At 57.7% G+C, this 21,185-nt stretch overlaps 2 protein-coding genes across 3 annotated transcripts in view; both read left to right on the forward strand.

The window, feature by feature from the left end:
- The window catches only part of LOC310657504 (maestro heat-like repeat family member 5), a 132,222-nt gene that overhangs the window by 90,437 nt on the left and 20,600 nt on the right, over positions 1-21,185 (forward strand). The window lies entirely within an intron of this gene.
- M1AP (meiosis 1 associated protein) lies at positions 1,978-20,830 on the forward strand. Its single transcript, XM_083398072.1, has 10 exons — positions 1,978-2,882; positions 3,638-3,933; positions 4,845-5,236; positions 6,032-6,227; positions 9,274-9,450; positions 17,053-17,209; positions 19,169-19,310; positions 19,523-19,741; positions 20,050-20,220; positions 20,422-20,830. The coding sequence occupies exons 1-10, from the start codon at positions 2,809-2,811 to the stop codon at positions 20,551-20,553; spliced, it is 1,956 nt and encodes a 651-aa protein (XP_083254198.1). The 5' UTR covers positions 1,978-2,808; the 3' UTR covers positions 20,554-20,830.

Raw genomic sequence — 21,185 nt, forward strand, 5'->3', positions numbered from 1 at the left:
AACTAACCCCTTCCCCCTACCTCCCAGGCCCTATAGCTGACCCTAAGCATGTATAACTGAAACCCTGTGCTTCTCCTTCCTCTGTTTTCTCCCCTCTGTCGAGTTTTAAATGATAGGCCCCTTGGGACAGGGACCTGTGCTCTGTAAAGTGTCATTCATACTGATGGCACCATATAAACAAACAATCAGAGACTTTTAGAGTTGGAAGGGACCCCAAGGGTCATCAAGTCTGACCCCCATTTGCCGGACGCCAGTCTGCAGGAACCTCACCTGTTCTCCAACAATTCCCGAAGATTATAGATAGAGGCTCTGATATTATACCAGCAAGCTCCTTTCACACCCTTGTGTGCAGCTCATCAGGCCCTGGAGATTTGAATTAATTCAAAATAGCTAGGTCTTCCCTGACCACCTCTTTCCCTGTCTTAGGCAGCAGCTCCCTCCTTGTGGCGTTTATTCTGTTATCACCAGGTTGGGCTCTGCTCTCGTTTTGCGCGAAGACACAGGCAAAGTAGGTGTTGATCAGTTCTGCCTTTCCTGTCCCCAACAGTATTTCTCCATCTTCTCCACACAGAGGACCTACTACTTGCTTGTTCTTCCTCTTGCTTTGAACAAGGCTGAAAAACCCCTTATTATTTTTAACCTCTCTCGCAGGATTGAGTGCTTTCTGAGCTTTAACCTGCCTGACCAGGGAGAATGGCTAAATCGCAGGACATCATAGCAAAGTGGTTGACAACACAGTTTGCCCGCTGCTGCCTCTGCCCCCCAGTAGTCAAAGATGCAACCTCTTCCTCCAGCCTCAAGAGGTGCCCCTTTGCTCTTGCAGCCCTGGGTCTCCCTGGCCTGATGTGTTTTGCGTCTTCAGCCAGAGCAAAAGGCTGCAGCTTCTCAAGGCCCTTCTGCATTCTCCAGAACCCTTTTCTGGAGGACTAAAACATCACAGACATTAGTTACACGTAGGTAGCCATGTTGATCTGCCGCAGGTATCTGAAGAAGTGCGCATGCACACGGAAGCTCATACCAGTAACAAACTTAATTGGTCTCTAATGTGCTACTGGAAGGGATTTTTTTATTTTGTTTCGATTACAGACATTGTTTATCTAAGTTTTGCACAGAGTAGACTTGCTGAAAGTAATGGACCTACCTTAGTCACATTCATCAATTTCAGTGGGTCTACTTTGAGTAAAACTTTGTTGACTACCACCCTAGTATTATAAGAATGTTATATTATTACTGTACCCTGGTAGCACATTTCTAGTGGTCTCCTAGCCCTGTCCCACTTGTTTTTCTCCCCATGCTTGCTCCCCTCCATCCCAGGAGCAGCTGCGTCCATGGTTCCAACTCAGCCTTGCCCAGCCATCCAGGAAGTGAAGTGCTCAGGTCCAGGCCTGGAGCTCCACCCTGCTGCCACGCTGCCCCCTCCCTGCCCCCACCACCTGTGCCCTGGAGTCCTTCTTCGTGCTCATTGGTTCGCCTGTCAGCTCAGCACCAGGTGCGCTGAGCAGGTGGTGACTGGGTCCCCTCCTTCCCTCCCTCCCTCCCTCCCTCCTGCTCCCCTCCTGTGCCTCTGACATTCCACTTTCTCTCTAAGGCTGCTGCTCTCCTTGCGAGGATTACTGTGGATTCTTCCATTTGTGCAGCTGGTGCGTTGAGTAGATGCCTTCGGTTGCTACCCTGTCACCCAAGTGTCACCCAGTCCTTGAGGCACCTCTCTGGGGTGGGGGTGCTGCATATTGAGGGGGGGGGGGAGTTGGTGACTCTCAGGCTCCACTCTCAATCAAGCTCCAAAGCCGCTCAGCCCACCTGCTGCTGCATTGGAGGAAGAGATCTCTTTATCGCCTGTGATCTCATTTGACCAGAGTAATAAAAGTCTTCCTTTTGGGATGATGTAGCATTACCCCCCCCCCATGGCTTTCTAGATGGAATGAAGGATATATAATTGAAGGGCAAGTCCCAGGCTGTAGCCGGCTGCTTGTCTGCGAAGGCAGCCTGTGTTGCTCATGCGAGAGCAGCCCAGGCTGGCCGCCAGCCCTTCTCTAATGAAGCCACTTAGAATGAGCCTAATCTAGAGTCCCTGCCAAGAATGCCACTCTCTTCCTCCCCTGTCCCTGCCAGGCTGCTCAAGGCAGCCCTGTGGGGCAGATCTGCTCTGCCTCTGCTGCCCTGCCCTGGGGCTGCAGCCACCCCCCTTCTCTGCCAGTTTAATCAGCCCTGGACAGAGTGACCCCCCCCCCCATTTCACCTGCCTGCGCTTGCCCTGGGGGGAATTGCCCTCCGGTCACTGGTGTTAATGCAAAGGAGTGGGGGATGTTCTCCTATGTGTCTTGGGTGGGCCTGTCTTTGAACATGGCCAGGAAACTCCAGCTGGTCCAAAACAGGCCAGCAGCAGCGTCTGGCTGACGGGTCACACCACGCTGCCTGCGCTGCTTTCCCAAGGTGTCCTTGCCAGTTAATTTTTGCATTTTTAGTGATCTTTCACGGGGCATAAAGACCACTTCTGGAAATGTAGTGGAACTTTAGCACTCAATTCAGGGCTAGTTTTTTACAGAAAGAAACAATCTGTTTGCAACCCTTTTATTGAGTTAATCCCGTTATTGGGCCCGACTCAAAGTGCTGCTGTTACCCTTTAAGGCCCCCAAAGGCTTGAGGCCGGGGCAGCTGAAGGGTCAAGGCCCTTTTCTGGATGCCGGGGAAGGAGAAGGTTCCTTGAGCGAGATTCTCTTCAGTTTTGTGTCCCCCCAGCCAGGCTCTCTGAGGCCCACGCTGTGGCCTTTTTCTGCACCAGCTAAAGACGTTTTCATTTCCTCAAACATGTCATTCTCTTTAGCCTCTTCAGTGCTCGTGAGATCCCACATCCTGATATTGCTCTCTCTGGCCAGCTTGGGGTTTGTTTACTTTTAGATTTCACATTTGAGTTTTATTATTTGGTAGTCTTTTCATTTTTACTGTAAATGGCAGAGAGCCTTTGCTATTGGGAAGTGTATCAGTATTGCAGGAGAGTAAATAAGCCTTAAGAAGAGAACTCAAGGGGCAGCATGGGGCAAGGAAGGTGTGTTCAGTGCTCTTGAGCCTCATGCCCCCCCCCCCCAGACGCCTCCCAGAGATCCCTGTCAAGCTGGTGAGAAACTGGCTGGCTAGACAAGACTCTGAACACAGAGATGAAGCAGAACCGACAGACGGCTGCTCTCCACCTTGACTCACATTGACTCCTGCTGCCAACCGGGGGCTAGGCCTGCGGTGCCAGGATGCGGCTGCGGCAGCAGCATAGAGGGCCTTAGAATGTGACAGGGATGCCCCACATTCCCCGGAGTCTCCCTGGGGGCCTTGCCTCCCTAGCAGAAGGAAGGTGGGCTGCCCTCTGAGCCTGAACAAGGAAGCTACCCCCCCCCCTTTGGGGCACAGTCCTCTTTGTCCCCCACCAGCCTGCCTGCCTCCAGACCCAGAATTGGCATGGGCACAGAAAGAAGGCCTGGGAGCTTGAGGGAGGCAGGGAGGGGTGGGCATGGCCGCAAGGGACTGCTTTGCATCTGCTGCCCTCTCCACCCCCTATTTGTTGGTGATGGGAGGTCTTTTCCCAGTGGGGGGGGGGTGGTGCTGGTGGGTGAGGAAAGCACATTCATTCTAGCTCTCCCCTCTTCAGAGGCAGCCGCAAGCTCTGCTTCCCTTGGACCACCATGAGTTCTAGACCGCGAGGAGGCAGCAGAGATGGTGCTGGCAAAGGCCTGGCTGGGGCCGCCTCTCACTCCTGGCAGCCCCCTCACATCCTGGTGGTGGAGGCCCACCCCTCCCACTGGGCCCACACCTGCCACAAGCTCTGCGATGCCCTGGAAAACGTCTTCTCTCTGGCCTGCAGTCTGGCGGGTCCACCCCGCGTCCCTCTGCTCAGCCTCTACGTGGTCCAGAGCCAGCAGGAGTGCCTTCTGCCCTTTGTGGTGAGTGAGTGCCGCTGGGGGGAGGGGAGGCATCTCTCTGAAGGGGCATCTCTCTGCTGGTCTGTCCATGCAGAGTCCTCGTCCTGCTCCTTGGCTTGCCATCCCAGCACACGCCAGCCGATTTAAAGGGCTCCAAATGCCCACTTTCAAGGGGCCTTGTGCCATGGAGGGCTCCTTTGTGTTTTCTGGAGGGGTAAAATGGAGCAGCTTCAGGCGGCAGCACTTCTGGGCAGAAGGGGCAGCTTGGAAGAAGCTCACCTCAGAAATGGTGCTGCAGAGCTGGAAAAGGTCCAGGAAGGGGCAGGCAAAGCGATCCAGGGAATGGAGCGATCCCAAGAAGGAGCAATGGCAGTGCTGGGGGGGGGGGTTAAGTTACAGAAAAGGTGTGTAAAAAGTGACAGAATAGAAGTGTGTGCAATGCTGCACTGCCTGGAGAATGTGAGGAGCTTTTTCTCTCTCTCTCATAATGGCCAATCCAGTGATGCTGGATGGTGGAAGGTTCAGGACAGAGAAAGAAAGTGCTTTTCCATGCAAAGTGTCGTTAGACTATGGAACTCCTTCCCACAGGAGGCACCAATGGCTTTAAAAGCGGATTAGACAAATGCATGGAGCATACGGCTCTCCGTGGCTCTGCCTCCTCTGTCTGGGGTTGGATGCTTCCGAATGCCCGCGGCTAGGAGTTGCCAGTGGCTTCCCTTGCTTGGCCAGCTGGCACCCAGTGAGAACAGGGCGCTAGGCTAGGTGGGCCTCCTTGCGCCTGATCCAGCAGCCAGGTGCCTCTGAGGGCCTTGCCCTGCTCTTGCTACAGACCGCCCCCTCCAGAAAACTCTTCAGCTGTCCCCAAAGCAAAGAGGACCCCTCGTTTCTCTGGAGGAGCTGAGCCTCAGAGAGCCTGGCCACCTTCGTCCTGAGCAGACAAGGCAGTTGTCTCCTTGCATGGTTCCTGCAGCAGACTCCCAGAGCGCCTCGGCTGGGCTGGGCTGCAGCTCATTCCTGGCCAAGCATGTCTAGACTCGGGTGTCTCCTGCCCACAGAGGGGCTCATTAACTAAGGCTAACTGGCAGCAAAACTGCGCTCAGCACCCTGGCTGTGTCTCTGCCTTGGCCCCCAGCCATCACCCCCAGGCCGGCCCCAGCAACAGCCCCAGCAGCTGCATCTGGGGGGGGGGGGGCTTTCCAGTGCCCAATGTGTCCCACTTCAGGCCCATCCCAGAGACCAGGGGAGCAGGCAGAAGCTGCGGGCAGCAGTTCAAGCAGTACACGGGGCAAGGCATGGCTGGGGCCTCCCTGAGCAGCTCTGCCCTGGAGGTAAGAGGAGGCCAGAGGGAGGGGCCCCTGTGTCTGCTGCACACCAACTAGCCATTGCCCAATTAGGGAGGAGGGTCGCTGTTCTCTCCACTTCCATCTCCCCCATCACCTTCCAGCCAGGTTGGGGGTCTTCCACTGCAGGCGGTTAGATTAGATGATCCTCGGTGTCCCTAGGAGATTTCTGCCCAAACAGAAGCCAAGCAGAAGCTGGCACAGAGGCACTAATAATAATAATAATAATAATAATAATAATAATAATAATAATAATAATAATGGTAGTGGGCAGGAGCCTCTGGTGCCCTCCAGGACCACATCCATTCCTGAGTTGCCCCCTCGCTGCCTGCCTCTTCTGCAGCCTCCAGCAAGACCAGGAGGCCTTGCAAACCCACCTCTGCCATCCTACAGGCAATACAAGGAGCTCTGCAAAGCATCAGTTTGCATGGAAAGAGCAAGTTGATTCCTTGCACAGAATCCAGCATGACAGGGGCCAGAATCTGGGGAGTGGCAGATTCCCTCTCGTGTGTCCCACTACTGCCAGGGATGTTCATGGCAGAGGGGCACTAGGAAGCCTGGGCAGATGGTTGCTGACACTGCCATCTGTTGCTTCAAGAAGCTCAGGGCACATGTCCACCTATCCCTCCCCAAATTTATCCACTCAGCATCCTGGTGAGGTGCATTGAACTGGACCAAGGTCACCCAGTGAGGTTCCTGGCTGAGCCGGGATCTGAAGCGCCCCCACCCCACCCCTCTGGACTCCCCTCTGAGTCTCCGGCAGCCATGGGGCTTCTCTTCCAGATGACCATCCTGACTGGCCAGCCCAACGCCAAGGTGGCCAAGCAGCTGGAGGCTGGGCTGCAGGGCATTGACCTGGTCAACCTCCGCCAGCTGCAGGTGGTGGAGGTCTCCACAAGGGGGCTGCAGGAGGCACCTGAGGCTGCGGCGGAGGACGGAGAGGGAGCCACCCCCAGCAGCAGCAGCAGCAGCCGTGGGGGTAAGTGCCCCCCAACCTGTGGCATTTCAAATGAAGCTTCCAAGCGGCCCCTCGCCTCCCGCTGGGTGTGATTATCACTCCGAGATGCTCCTCTGGTGTCTGCTCCAGAGCAAGCGCCATTCATGAAAGGGAACTTGGTGCTCAAGGCTTCTGCGCCTGATTAGCGGTGAATGGCTGGCAAAGTGCCCCCTAAGTGCACAGGATGTCAGTTTCTGTTCCCTGCAGGGCAATGGGAAAGGTGCCGTTAATTCCTTGGGTCCTCTCATGGGTTTTTACATTTTCTTCTCTGGCTTTTACAGCACATTAAAATAAAGACAATGAAAGGATGCCACTAATTGAAGCCCACCCCGACCAGGCGAGGAGGAGAAATTGACAGAAGAGGCTTGCCAGAGATCTGCGCTGGGACCTCCCAGGCTGCTCAGTTGTAGCAGAGAGCAGCTGGAGAGGAACCAGCTGAATCTGGCTGGATTAGGAGGAACTTCGGTAATTGCGCTTGAGTGCCACCTAAAAGGGTGACACTCAGGGCAGAGACGGGTTTCCCAGGGCATCCAGGGCTGCCCTTTGCTGAGACTTAGAGAGTCAGGAGATCCAGTCGCAGATCTTGGTGCTCAGTGAATAATTCATGCCTCATCCCAAGCGCTGCTGAGGAGGAAGCACTTAGAGGCGGAGGAAGCCGCTCGGCCCAAAGGGGGAAACCTCTAATTAAAGGCACGAGAGCCCAGGAAAGCCTCTGCGGCACTTGGCCTGCCCCCTCTGGGCTGGCTGGCGCTGAATTTTAAGTGGGGGGAAATCACCACAAATCAGATCTTGGGGGAAAAGGCAGGAAACTCTGGCGCACAGCTGTGGGTTGGCACCAGCAGCGCCTGAGCCGGCAGGAGCCTCGGGAGGGCAGGAGCCAGGGCAGCTCTTTCTGCCCTTTGCGCAACCATCACACTGCCGGGTGCAAAGAGATCCTGAGAGGGCCCTGGGCCAGACAGGCCCAGCAGAGGCGACTAGACTTGATGTGGAGAGACAAATGCGCTCCCCACCCCAAGTCACCCTTTGGCCAGGCCGGCTGACAGAAGCCCTTCTCTGGGGAAAGCCAAAGAAACCGCGGGGGACGTCTTGCTTTCAGTCTCAGCCCAGATGCAGAAGGGAAAGCAGTGAAAGGGGCCCAGCCTTGGCGTGTGGCTGGGCTGTGCGCTGGGTCTGCTTCCTCCCCTCTTGCTGGCTGCAGGGAGCCTTGATCCGCCTGGGTCTCTCGAGGATCTGGAGTGTGGCTCCCTGACGGGACTGGGGCAGAGCTCTGCTGGATCAGAACCGAGGCCCATCCAGTCTGCCCAGCCCCCAGTGCCCCACCCTGGCCCCCCAGATGCCCCTGGGAAGCCCCACAAAGTCCAGAGTGCCCCTGGTGCTGGAGGCACCAAGTAGCAGATTCCAGGCTAGGGCTCCTAGGAAGGGAAGGGAAAAGAGACCGTCAATATCATAATGCACAGCCGCAGGAACGCCTTGCTGCAGCCGCCAGGATTTTAGCAATGGCCTTCTGCTGCCCCCTAGTGGGCACGGCCACCCTGTCTCTGCCCTCGCTTGGGCTGCGGGCTCTTCCCTTTGCAAGGCGGCTGGCTGCCCCCTGGCTGGGCGCTGGAGGGCTGTGTGCTCCCTGCCTCCTCAGTGGGGCTGCTGGGGAGGGACAGATGGTGGCATCTGTCGTTCTTAATCTGGAGCCACCTCCTTCTCAGGCGCAGATTTTGGCCCCCACCCCCTGCTGGCCTGATCCCCCTGCTCAGCCCGGATTAAGCCAGCCACCCTCCTTGAGCTGTGACTGGTCCTCTCTCTGTTGCTAACCAGGCAGGCAGGATTCCCACTTCTCCCTTCTCACAGCCACCGACTTGGGCTCTGCTTCCAGAGAGGGACAGGCTTCCTGCGGGGAGAGACCCCAGCCCCTGCTGGGTGCCCATTTCTGAGCAGCAGTGGCCAGAACCGTGGCCCTCGTGCTCTTGTATGCCTGCAGCAGCGGCTGGTGGGCCTCCTGCCCCCGGTGCCCAGGGGGTCTCTGCACTGGGGGACGAGGTGGGACAAGGTCACCCTGGTCCCAGAGATCACCATCACCTCTGCTGGAGACTTTCCTCCTGCAAGGAGCTTCCCCAGCAGAGATGCGAGTCCCAGGCAGGGTCTCTTTAGATACACAGTGGTCTTATGTGTTCTTCTTGCCATGGGAAACCACTTCAAGGTGCTTCCTAAATGTTTTGCATCTGTGCTCGGCCTACTCTGGGCAGTTCCTCTTGTCCCCCTCAGAAAAGAGAATAGAGCTGCAAGAAGAGACAACATTTGGCCCGGAAAAGGGCAGCCAACGTGATCCATGGGCTGGAGGGACCCTCCTATGAGGAGAGGGCTCTGCTCTGCCTTTACCCTCGGAGACGGTCAGGTTGTGAATGCCAGAACGCCCAGGAGAGCAGAGTCCTGCTCTTGCGCCCAGGTCCCTTGGGGCATCCACTTGGCCCTGCGAGAACAGGATGCTGGACTAGATGGGCCACTGGCCTGATCCAGCGGGTTCTTCTCATGTTCGTAGGAGGAGACGCTACAATATTCAGGGCTTTTTGTTCAGAAAAATAGTAAGGCTTTGGGGGAGGAGGGGGATATGGTAGCTTATAGGAGGGTACCTGGTGCGGAGAAAGTGGAGCAAGAGCGTTTCACAAGGCTGGAAGCTGGAGGCTGGGAGGCTCAGGACAGATTTGGCCCCCAGAAGAGGCGGCAGCCACCAAGTGGGATGACTTAGAACTCAGGCAGCTCAAGGCCCTGGAGGATGGGCCTCGGTCGGGTGGCACAGGATGGGCTGGCCAGGCTGGCAGCTCCTTTCCTCCTGAGGCACTCAAAGGACACGCTGACCCTCCAGGAGCCCCAGACTTTGCTTATGCAGCTGTGGGCATTGGGGGGGGGGCTGCTCTAAGGGAGCTGTCTCTTTGTTCTGGGGGGTGGCAGGAACTTGTTGGGATGCCCAGGCTGAGCCATTGTCGGGGGGGGGGGTACCCAGGCATGTGCAGATGGGGCTCCTTTCCTCTCCCTGCAGAGAGCGCTGTGACCCTGGGCGCAGTCCTTGACCTCCAGACCGTGGAGAATGACGTGGTGGCCCTAGAGACCTTCTTCAAGGGCTGGTTCCACGACCACAGCCCAGACCAGGAGCACCTCCACCTCCTCCTGCCCGCTGGAGCGCTCTGCCCCCCTACTGCAGCCCAGAGCTGCCCAGGTAAGTGTGAGCCAATGGGATTCCTGTGTTGCTTCTTCACCCAAACCGAAAGCTTCCTCTTCAGGGAGTCTCTCCAACTCTACGGTTCCCTGCTTCTGTGAGCCTGCTGACACCACACCCAGCACCTACCCTTTGGGACCCCTTGCTGTTGTGGGAGAGACGGGGGCCCTCCTCTCTTGCCTCCACTGCTAAACATCTCTATCCCATTCAGTGTTTGTCCAGTATGCTAAACTCCCTTTACATTTACAAATGTTTTGGTTTTTTAAATTGTTTCCCTGTGTGCAGTTGTTCTTGCTATTTCCATATTTGTTTCATATGAATTATTGCATAGTAAATTGCTTCGGCATCCCTCATGGGAAGCCACTCATAAATGAAATTATTATTTACACAAATAAATACACACACGTACTATAATGACTGATACAATGAAACGTTACAAGGAAGCTGACTTAAAAAAAGAATCAAAATTTAAATAAACCCAATGGTTTTGAAAAAATAAAACCATATATTTGAATACATATCTGTCAGGGCTGGCTCCTGGTCCCAGCTCACAGAGGACCAACGCTGGCTGGTATTTATGTACAAAAGTCTTTATTGAAGTACAGTTTCCATTTCCACGCCGCAGCGCTCCAGCTCTACGTCTAGACTTTAGACCGGCGAAGCTCCATCTGAGTCCCCGCCCCCTGTACACCAGTTTAAGACTCTAGCTTTACTCCACCTCTTCTTTCTCCTCTGGGTCCTGCTGCCCTCCGGGGCCCCTGTCTCCCTGGATTCCTCTGAGGCTGACGATGACGACCCCCCTGACTCCTCCCGCTCTCTTCGGCGGGCTTTAGGACCTGGCTCTCTTCCCGGGCTGCCCACTGTGCCTCCCTCCTGTACATTTGAACTTGGCGCGCGCGTGCGTTTAACTTTCCTGATGACCGTTTCCTCACTCCCCGACGGAGGTGTGGTCAATCCTGCCTCACGTTCTCCCGCTGGCAGCGCTCCACCTGATCCCGATGCCTGGGACTCCTCCCCCCTACTGCACTCTGGGGGGGACGTGGGCCCTGATTTCCAACTGCTACTCTCTGAGTCCCCTCTCCCCCCTTCTTCCCGAGGTGTCCCCCTGGGCACTCCCCTTGCCCTGACCATGGGAGCTCCTTTCTGTGAATCGTCCGATTCACTGGAAAGACTCAGAGACCTTGGATCGCTGTCATCGCTGACATTTCCTTCGGACTCCTCCCCCTCACTCTCCATTTCCTCCTTATCCTGTGCCTCTGCTCCTGAACCCCTGACATCCATCCCCCCCTCGAAGCCCCCCCTTCCCCCCTCCCCTCCTTCAGGCGCGGGTGCCGGGTGCTCCGTCGTTGTGGGGGTGGTTGGCGGATACAGTTCGTCCCCCTTGGCGTGCATCCAACCGGATAAGTCCAGCTCGTCCTCCGTGCTCTCGCCGACCTCGATTTCCTCTGCTTCCATCTCTGTGCCGCCGTGCTCGAACCCAAGGTCCTCCCCCAGCACGTCCGTGTCCATCTCTCCCCCGTTGACCTCTGGGGCCGTTGCCTGCCAGGGACCCCCCATCCACCTCCTGCTCCACCGCTCCTCTGATCGATCGTCCCACCACAAAGATTGGCCTGAGGCCGACCCTGAGGGCGATCCCTCCGGGGAGCGTGTGTCCAGTGTCGGTTCGTCGTCCGAGGTGAACCCCTGGAACGTGCTGGCTGAAAGCGTGGGTGTGAAAAGCCAGTCGTCGAAATACTCGGCTGGCATGGGTCTGTGCGGGAACAAGGCATGAAACTCTTCCTTGAGAAGAGGCTCGTCCAAGGCATAGTCCGGCACCCAACTGTTGGCGCTGGCCGGGGTACCTTCTTTGGCGAGGAAATATTCTACTCCCTCTTCCCCCCATCTCGAGTCTAAAATCTCTGTGACCTGGTTGATGGGCTCCCCCCGTGGCGACCCCCTCCTTGTGTGCGTCTCCCTATACTGGTCTGGTGCCGTGCCCTGCGCCTGAAATCTGTGAGGTGCTTTGTAGGGCGTGAGCACTGATCTATGGAACACTGGGTGCATTCTGGATCCCTCCGGAAGTGTCAACCGGAAGGCCACTGGATTGATCTGTGCCTCGACTTGGTAAGGTCCTAGCTGCTTATGCCCGAGCTTCTTCTTCGCTAACGATCTGGTCGGCACTGCCTGGGCTGCTAACCAAACCCAGTCTCCCACTTGTATGTCCTCCCCAACCCGTCTGTGCTTATCAGCCTGCAGTTTGTATGCGTGCTTTGCTAATTCTAACTGCCTCCGAAGCTGTTCATGCACCTTCTGCAATTCTGACGCTAAGACTTCCGCTGCCTGTGGCTCCCCCTCCCCCAGTCTCTCTAATCCCGGGAAGGTTCTGGGATGTCTCCCGTTGTTGGCGAAGAACGGTGTCACTCCCGTGGACACGTGCTTCGTGTTGTTGTAGGCGAACTCAGCAAGCGGCAGGTAGTCCACCCATGTTGCCGGCTGCTGATTTGCATAGCATCTCAGGTACTGCTGCATGATGGCGTTGACTCGCTCCGCTTGTCCGTTGGTCTGCGGGTGTCTCGCCGACGCTAGGTTGATCTTGACGTTTAGGAAACCCATCAGCTTCTGCCAGAAGTTCGAGATGAACTGCCGCCCCCTGTCGGACAAGATAGACCGTGGCAGACCGTGCACCCGGAAGACGTGGTCTATAAACAGTTTGGCGGTCTGTTCCGCCGTGGCCACCTTCGCGCACGGAATGAAGTGGGCCATTTTGGTGAACATGTCGACCACCACTAGCACTGCCGTCTTGCCCCTCGAGCTGGGTAAATCCGTGACAAAGTCCAGGGCCACCCTCTCCCACGGTGCACTCGGGGTTTGCAGCGGTTCGAGCAGCCCCGCCGGAGGTTTGTGCACTGACTTGGCCCTTTGGCAGGTGTCGCACCTCGCGACGTACTCCGCGACTTCCACCCTCATCTTGGGCCACCAAAAATCTCTGGCAACTAATTCTGCCATCTTCTCCTTGCCAAAGTGCCCAGCGGTGGGTGCGTCGTGCAACTGCTGCAGTACTTTCGCGCGTAGGTCGTCTCCCGGTACGTAGAGGGCCCCTCTGCGGATGAGCAACCCGTCGCGTATCTGGAACTCATCGTCCTTCGCCGTGCCCTTGTGCACCTCCTCCATCTTGGCTTGTGCAAAGGGGTCTTCCTGCAGCGCTCGACGTACAGCTTCCAGGTCCACGGTTGCTGACGCGCACGCCCACGCTTCCGGTGCGAAAATGTGCTTGGCCGCTGCTGGTGCCGCCTCCTCGAGGTATTGCGGCTTCCTGGACAGTGCATCTGCCATGATGTTGTTGTCGCCTGGGATGTACTCTATCCGGAAGTCGAAATCTGCAAAGAACTCCGCCCACCGTATGTGCCGCTGGTTCAGGAACCTTGCCGTGCGCCAGTACTCCAGGTTCTTATGGTCCGTGCGAACCTGCACTGTGTGTTTGGCTCCGATAAGGAAGTGCCGCCACGCCTTGAATGCTGCATGAATGGCCAGCAACTCCCTGTCCCAGATGGTGTAGTTCTGCTCGGACTTGCTGAGCTTTCGAGAGTAGAAGGCGCACGGTCTCCAGTTCCCCTGCGGGTCCTGCTGCAACAGTACAGCTCCCACGGCTCTGTCCGAGGCGTCCGTTTCAACCCTCATCGGTCTGCTGGGATTCATGTGCAGTAGCTGCTCTTCGGAGGAGAAGAGACGCTTGAGGTTCTGAAAGGACTGCTCCGCTTGCTCCGTCCAGATGAATTTCTTCTTCTTGGAGCTGAGCGTGTCTGTAATGGCCGCTGTCTGCATCGCGAACCCCTTGATGAACTTGCGGTAAAAGTTGGCGAAACCCACAAAGCGCTGGACCTCCTTCCGGTTGCGCGGGCTCTTCCAGTCCAACACTGCTCGAACCTTGGCGCTGTCCATGGCTAGCCCCTTGTCCGACAACTTGTAGCCCAGGAAATCTACCTCCTTCCTGTCGAACTGGCACTTCTCCAGCTTGGCGTACAGCCTATGCTCCTGCAGTCGCTGCAGAACTTCCTTGACGTCTCCCTCGTGGGTCTCCTCCGATTCTGAGAATATCAGGATGTCGTCCAGGAAGCAGACGCATTTCTTGTAGAGGAGACCCGCCAGTACGTGATGCATGAAGGCTTGAAAACAGTGAGAGCCATTTTGTAATCCAAAGGGCATAACTCTGTATTCATAGGTGCCCAGGGGCGTGAACATGGCAGTCTTCCACTCATCGCCCTCCCGTATGCGGATCAAGTTGTACGCCCCTCGCAGATCCAACTTTGTGAAAACGCGTCCTTTCCTCACCGTTGCCAGCAGGTCGTCTATTTTGGGCATGGGAAAGGCCGTGGGCTTGGTTCTGGAATTTAAAATTCTGAAGTCTACCACAAGTCTTTTTTGGGGCGTGTCCTTCTTCTTCACAAAGAATACCGGACTGCCCCCCACTGCCTTCGACTCCCGGATGAATCCGCGCTTCAAGTTGAGGTCTATGAACTCCCTGAGTTCCTGCATCTCGTCTTCAGACATGGAATACAGTTTCCCTGTTGGCAGCGTCGCCCCAGGCAGGAGGTCAATCTTGCAGTCATAGGGCCGGTGGGGAGGCAGCTTGTCCGCTTCTTTCTCGCAGAAAACCTCCAAAAACGCTGCATACTTGAGTGGCACTGCTTGCAGCGTTCCCAATTGTAGCTGCGGGTCATCTTCTCCCCCTTCCTGGTCAGGCAGAATGCAGTGTTCCGCACAGTAGGAGGAGCCGAAGGTCAGTTGGCGCTGGTACCACGCCAGCGCTGGACTGTGCCTGTGCAGCCAACTCATGCCCAATACTACAGGCGTGTCTGACAGGTGGGTGACATTGAAGCTGATGACTTCTCGGTGATTGCCAATTTGCATCACCATGGGAGGCGTTTGGTGCACCACTTGCCCCCCCAGCAATTCCCTGCCATCCACCGTGACCACCTGCAAAGGCAGCGTGGCCGGCAGTAGTGCTACTTTGTGCTTTTGAATGAAATCCAGTCCTATAAAGTCCGCGTTACTCCCAGAGTCAATGGTAATTGGCACTTCCATAGTGAGTCCATTGGGCAGTTGAAGCAACGCTGTAAGCTGCACCACTGGTTTGGGTGGGAGGGGGTCTGTGGGCTGCAAAATCTCTGGGGATTGCTTCACTGACTTGTCTGGCTGGACCCCAGTGCTTCTTCCTCCAGCCAGACTCTGTCGTTTCCCTGCAGTGGTTCTCCCTGGTAAGCTGGGTTTGATACTGTTGCAGAGGCTGCAGTGTGCTTGTGGAGCCTCTGGGGACACTCTTTCGCCATGTGCTGGGCACTGTCACAGATGTAGCACTTCCTGTTCCCTCTAGGAAGCTTCGCTTTGGCTGCTCCCGGTGGTAAGGCTCTGGTAGCTGACTGAGCCCTGGCACCTCCAATCTCCATCGGTTCTTCCCCCCCTCCTTGGGGGGTGTGGATTGCGCACGCGCTGCATCTCTGGGAAAAAGGGGAGGTGCTTTCGCTGGTGTACGTCCCCAACGCCCTTCATCTCTGTTCCATGGACGTTCTTCCAAACGCACGCCGATTTCCAGCGCCCTCTGAACCACTTGTTGAGTGGTCTTAGGTCTCTCTCCTCTTGCAATCTCATCTTTCACATTTGCATTCAATCCTTCCCAGAAAAGGTCTCTGACTGGAGCAGAATTCTTCTCCCACCCCAGCGCGTGGACTAATGCAAAAAAGCGGGCATGATACTGCCTTACACTGGCTTTGCCTTGTTTGAGACCATGTATGTCTCTTCTGGCAATATCGATGTCTATCTTTGATAAAAAACATGAATCCATCGCTTTAATGAACGCATCCGCATCTTGGAGCGCCGGATCATTATCTCTCCATAAATTTCTCAGCCACGCTTTGGCTTCCCCATGCAAATGGGATAGGATAAACCCTACTTTTTCTCTTTCATCTCTAAAGTCCTTTTCCAGCAGATTCAGCGCAAAGAGCAAGTCTGCTCGGAAATTAGGGTACTGTGGTAAACTCCCGTCGAAATGCGATACCAGGCTGCCCCCCCTTTTCCCCAGCCCTATGCCCTCTGGTCTGGGTCCCGGTTGCCCTTGTCTAGTAAGCATGTCCAACCTGGCTTGGAGATCCTTGCAGACTGTATCCATTTCCTCTTCCCTTTTTCTGGAGGCACGCACCTCTGCGTTGAGTTGAACCACAGCATTTCGCAGGTCTGTCCATTCCTGTTCTGTAGTCATCTTGTCTGATTCTTGTGAGCTCGCAAAGCACCACTTCTCTCCCCTCGCTACGTAGACTCACGTTGCGAGGTTCTTGGTGGAAAATCTTCTGTGTGATGGAGCTTACTGTCAGGGCTGGCTCCTGGTCCCAGCTCACAGAGGACCAACGCTGGCTGGTATTTATGTACAAAAGTCTTTATTGAAGTACAGTTTCCATTTCCATGCCGCAGCGCTCCAGCTCTACGTCTAGACTTTAGACCGGCGAAGCTCCATCTGAGTCCCCGCCCCCTGTACACCAGTTTAAGACTCTAGCTTTACTCCACCTCTTCTTTCTCCTCTGGGTCCTGCTGCCCTCCGGGGCCCCTGTCTCCCTGGATTCCTCTGAGGCTGACGATGACGACCCCCCGACTCCTCCCGCTCTCTTCGGCGGGCTTTAGGACCTGGCTCTCTTCCCGGGCTGCCCACTGTGCCTCCCTCCTGTACATTTGAACTTGGCGCGCGCGCGCGTTTAACTTTCCTGATGACCGTTTCCTCACTCCCCGACGGAGGTGTGGTCAATCCTGCCTCACGTTCTCCCGCTGCCCGCGCGCCACCTGATCCCGATGCCTGGGACTCCTCCCCCCTACTGCACTCTGGGGGGGACGTGGGCCCTGATTTCCAACTGCTACTCTCTGAGTCCCCTCTGCCCCCTTCTTCCCGAGGTGTCCCCCTGGGCACTCCCCTTGCCCTGACCATGGGAGCTCCTTTCTGTGAATCGTCCGATTCACTGGAAAGACTCAGAGACCTCGGATCGCTGTCATCGCTGACATTTCCTTCGGACTCCTCCCCTTCACTCTCCATTTCCTCCTTATCCTGTGCCTCTGCTCCTGAACCCCTGACAATATCAAATTTACATACACGGGTAAGCTTACTGAAGCAAATAATAATTAGGTCTCCAAAGTGCTGCAGCAAAAGTGCTAGCATCGTTCCCATCGGCACTGAGTTCCAGAGTGTTGGTGCTGTAGTCTGTGAGGGGAGAGTCCTTGGGGGCATTAAATGCCAAGAGTGGTGCCTTGAATTTGGACGGGGCCTGGCGGTGGCTGTGCCCGAGGCCCCAGGCTGAGCTCCCCCCTTCCCCGTCCCCCCCCCTGGAGCTGTACCAGGCCAGGGCTGCCTCTCCAAGGGGTTCCCATGGGGACCCTGGACATCGGCCGAAAGACACCAACCTGACCTCTCCAGTCCTTGGCACAGCCCTCGCCCTCTGCCCTGAGATTCATCCTGGGCAGGCAGTGCTGCCCGCTCTGGCTGGCAGTGGCTCTGGGTCCTTGGCAGCTGGAGGGGTCCCCAGCTGCCATGGCTTGGCAGAAGCATGCCCTGCGCCCCCTTAGCCCTGCTGCCTTCTGCCCTTGCAGTGTGCGTGAAATGCGATGCCCAGGAGAGGCTCCTCAGCCCCGCTCTGCTTACTTCCGCCAGCGGAGATGGCCCCACCGCACAATGGGAGGATGCCAGTGGCCCCTTCTGGATGGCAGCTGGCCCAGGCCTGGTGCCACGCAAGCTCCGCATCCTCAGGTACCTGCCCAGGAGCCATCTGAGCTGGGCGGGGGGGGGGGGAGACACACTGGGAGCGCCCCCAAGGGCCCCTTTGAGAAGAGGGCCAGCCTGCCATGCCCCTCAGCCCTTCCCCGGTTCCCAGATTCCAATGGAAAAATCATGTTGTGGCCACATCAGCTGCCCTGGGAGCCCTGTCCCATGTTCAAGAGGTGTGACTGCAGTGAGAAGCACTCTGTCCATGCTTAGAGGCACTCTTAACCCAAAAAGGGGCTCTTGTTAAAACTCAGGAAATCTGGCTTTGGCCACTCACTCTCTGGGCTACAGGACCTTTTGGCCAAAGGGCCCCTCAAGCGGCACCTGGGGGAGGAGCTCCATGGGGGGGGGGCAGCTGCTGGGCTGGAGCCAGTGTGCTTCTCTGCCTCTGTCCTTCGCCCCTGCGCTTCCTGTTCTGGGCCGGCTGCTCCCTTCCCCTGAACCTGCTCTGGCTTGCCTGGCTCAGGGGCGCTTGAGGAGGGTGGGGAGGACAAGCAGCAGCCCCCACTGGCTTCCACAATTGCAGACAGCCTGGGGGGAGGATCCTCCTCCCTTGGGAGAGCCTGAGGCAGAAGACACAACACAAAGCCTGAAAAATAGCAACAAACAAATGGCTGCTTGGAGGAAGCCCAGCAAGGCTGTTCCTGACTGAATGAAGGAGACCCCAACTCACCCACTTCCTGTTTTGCCTTTTTAAATGCAGCAGAGCGAGGAGTTCAGCAGCCTCTTCCCTGCTCCCCACTTCCCATCTGCATGGGGGGCCAAGTGCCCCCACCAGTGTGGACAAACTGTGTCATGAGGTGCAGCCACAGATCGCGAGGCTCTGGCAGGCCAGGAAGCCCTCCCCCCGCCATGATGCAGGAGCACCTTAACAGCTCTCCCTCTCCACCCCCCTTCCCCCCCCCGGGCATGGGCAGGTGGACAAAGGGGGCAGAGGAGTGGGTGTCATAGAAGACCTTGGAGCCACACTGGGCAAGTCACAGGCCTATCAAGTGGCCTGGTTTTTTGTCTGCGGATATAACCCCAGTTGGTGGCAAGATGTGCATTGCGGGGTGGGAGGGAGTGCACTGCTTGCAAAAGTGCCATGGCAGGGCAGAGGCTGGTTGGCGCTCTGCTTGGGGACAGCCACACACACCCCCACTCCACCCCCAGCAGCTCAGCACAGAGCCCCCCCCCCCCCCCCGGGAGCTGCCAGGCAGGCAAGTAGCTGACAGGCACACAAACAGCAGCACCAGCTTCCCCTTCTTGGCTGTTCTGGCGGTTGCTGACAGCCAGGCTGCTGCAGGTTCCCCTTTGGTGCAGGACATCCTGCCAGGAAGTGCAGACTGCTTTGCAGAAATGGCCCCTCTGAGAAGAACCCCTCTCCCTCCCAATTCTGCTTGTGAGCCTGCAGGGTCCAGCCAGTGGCTTCTCCAGCCCAGAATCCTGATGCCCCAAAGGGATCCAAGGGCAGCTGCCCTCCTGGGGCTTCCAGCCCCTGGGAATCAGAAGCACGGCTGCCTGGGGCCCCGGAGGCAGACCAGAGCCCTTGGGCCCAGGACTAGGCTCATCCTCTTGGTTAGCCTTCCAAGCTGGTGGCCCTCCCTGCCTCCTGAGGGAGGGAGTTCCACTGGTGAACTCTGCTCTGCATGAAGAAGTTCCTTTTATCTGGCCAGAGTCTTCCAACGTTCAGCTTTCTGCCATGTCCACCAGCTCCATGGTTTTCAGAGAGGAAATCTTTCCTCCATCCACTCTCTCCATGCCAAGCATTGCTTTATAAACTTTGATGCTGTCTAAAACTTGCCTTTTCTGCAAACTAAAAAGCTGCAGATGCGGCTGCCTTCCTCCACTGGGGAGTCACTTGCCCCTAGATCATTCCCAGTCCTGGGGGGCCCTGGGTGCTGCCTGGGAGCCGGAGGCAGGCTCTGCCCCCCTGACCAAGGCCCTGCCCCCCGTCTTTTGCAGGGCCCTGGAGGCCAAAGGCCTGTGCACCTCGCTGCTCTATGGGCTGCCTCTGGTCATCCGGCCCACAAGCTGCTGGCGGATGAACTGGGATGAACTGGAGGCCAACCAGCAGCTCTTCCGGGCCCTCTGCCACTGTCTGTGGGTGAGTTGGGGTGGAGGGTGCAGAGTCGCAAGGCACTGAGTTATGGGGGGGGGGAGAGGTTCCACGCCTGCAGGGCTAAGCCATAGTGACCCCCGCCAGGAGAGGGCACCCCCCTTCTCCCTGGCACAGGGTCCCTGGGAAAGAGGAAGGAGAACCACACATCCCCCCCCCCCCGGGAAGGGGGTGCCTGAGACTGTAATTTCCTCTTTCAGAAGCGAAACTGGCTGCTGCTGGCCAAATATGAGACCCCACCAGGGGCCCCCGGTCCTGGCTGTGGCCCCCCCTGGCCGAGCCCCCTCCAGGTCCTCCTGCCCTCCGAAGGGGCCGCCTCGCTGCTGCTCTGCTCCCTGGTGGGCCGGGAGCTCCTCCTGCCCTGCAGCTTCCCTCTCCTGCCAGCAGAGCCTCCCCAGGACACTCTCGGCCAAATGGAGGCAAGTAGCGGGGGGGGGGGAGGGAGCCAGGCAGCCCACCCCACCAACAACCCCAGCAGGCAGGGACTGGCCCACCAGAGAGAAAACATGAGGAAGGGGGGTGGTCCCGGGAGAGGGTCCAGGGGCTGCACCCTCGTGGTCCCAGCCTCAGGCTCTGCCTGCTTCCAACCCTCCTGCCCTGAGGGTGTGGAGATACAGGGCCTGCACCTCATCCTTGCTGGGAGGGGGCTTTGGCGGTGGGTGGCAGGAGGGGCCTGGCTGGGCGCCAGCGGCTTGGGATGCTCCCTCTGATTCCATGATGAAACCGCCTTTTCCCGCTGGCTCCTTCCCTGCAGAACCTCCTGGACGGCCTGGACCTGGAGCCGGCCTACAGTCCCCTGAGTGGGGGGGCCCCCCTGTACCAAGCCCTGAGGAGCAGCCTGGGGCGCCCACCACCCTCCCGGCCCGAGCGCAAGGCAGATCGGCACCTGCCCCGTCAGGTAGGTACGGCAGGCACCCTCACCCCACAGACGGGGCCGCAAAGGGCCACCCCAGTGGCTGTTGGGGGGCGGAGGTCCACCCCACTTGTGCCAGACCGCTTGAGATGCAAAGGGAACCGGTGCCCCCCAGGAGTGGCAAGGGGGACCCAGCCCTCGCCTGGGGGTCACGCTGCCTCTTCCACCTCCTCCTTCTGCCCACAGCAGGGCACCCGCCCCCACCTGGGCAAGGCCAGGGCCATGGTGGCCCCCCTGCGCATGGCACCCGCTGCCCCCCGCCCACCCGCCTTCTCCCTGTTCTCCGGAGACGACGAAGAGTTCCTGGACGCCATGTGACGCCGCAGGGGCCACTCCCTTCGCCCCATGGAGGCCCTGCTGAGCCAGAGCTCCCACAAAAAGAGGAGCCCAACCCATACAGGCACCCCATGACAAGGACCCTGTTGAGCACCTGAGGGGGGGCCTGGAGTTGTCCCTCCCCTTCGTGTGGCAAAACTGGAGCCTCTGCAGCAATGCCTGGATCTTTGTCTACTTAGGGGGGACGAGTGTGGCTAAAAGCCCCCTCCCCAGTTTCTGGAGACCCCCTTCAATAAACTTTTGTCTTTGTTGCACCAAACCTTGAGCTGTGCCCTTCTGTCCGTCCCGTCCCCCCCCCCCCGCAAGAGCAGGGCACTCCCCCCCCCCCAGCTGTGGGGAAGACAGAAGAGGGAACCTGCTGGGAAGCCACAGAGGAGGAAGCAGCGCAGGAGGCGGGGGCTGCAGCCGCTCCCTGGGCCTCTTCCGCCTTGGCACCCCCAGGCTGCATCTTTTGGGGGAGGGAGTTCTGCCTGGGACTAGTAAAAGGAAGCGGGGGGGGGGTGGCTCAACACTCCCAGGCAGTTCAGGGGCCAGGAAAGGGGCATCTCTCCCCCCCCCCCACCCAGAAAAAATGAAGTGGGGCAGACCCCCCAGTTGAAGGAGATAGTCCAATG

This window comes from Podarcis tiliguerta, assembly GCF_965153285.1.
Source record: "Podarcis tiliguerta genome assembly, chromosome: 9".
Classification (NCBI taxonomy): domain Eukaryota; kingdom Metazoa; phylum Chordata; class Lepidosauria; order Squamata; family Lacertidae; genus Podarcis; species Podarcis tiliguerta.

Bases quoted from the DNA above. Each gene is read 5' to 3' on its own strand.
- M1AP (XM_083398072.1), top strand. From the start codon at position 2,809: ATGTCATTCTCTTTAGCCTCTTCAGTGCTCGTGAGATCCCACATCCTG. The intron at 2,883-3,637 runs GTTTGTTTACTT...TCCCCTCTTCAG, and splicing joins CTCTCTCTGGCCAGCTTGGG to AGGCAGCCGCAAGCTCTGCT. The intron at 17,210-19,168 runs GTACCTGCCCAG...CGTCTTTTGCAG, and splicing joins CGCAAGCTCCGCATCCTCAG to GGCCCTGGAGGCCAAAGGCC.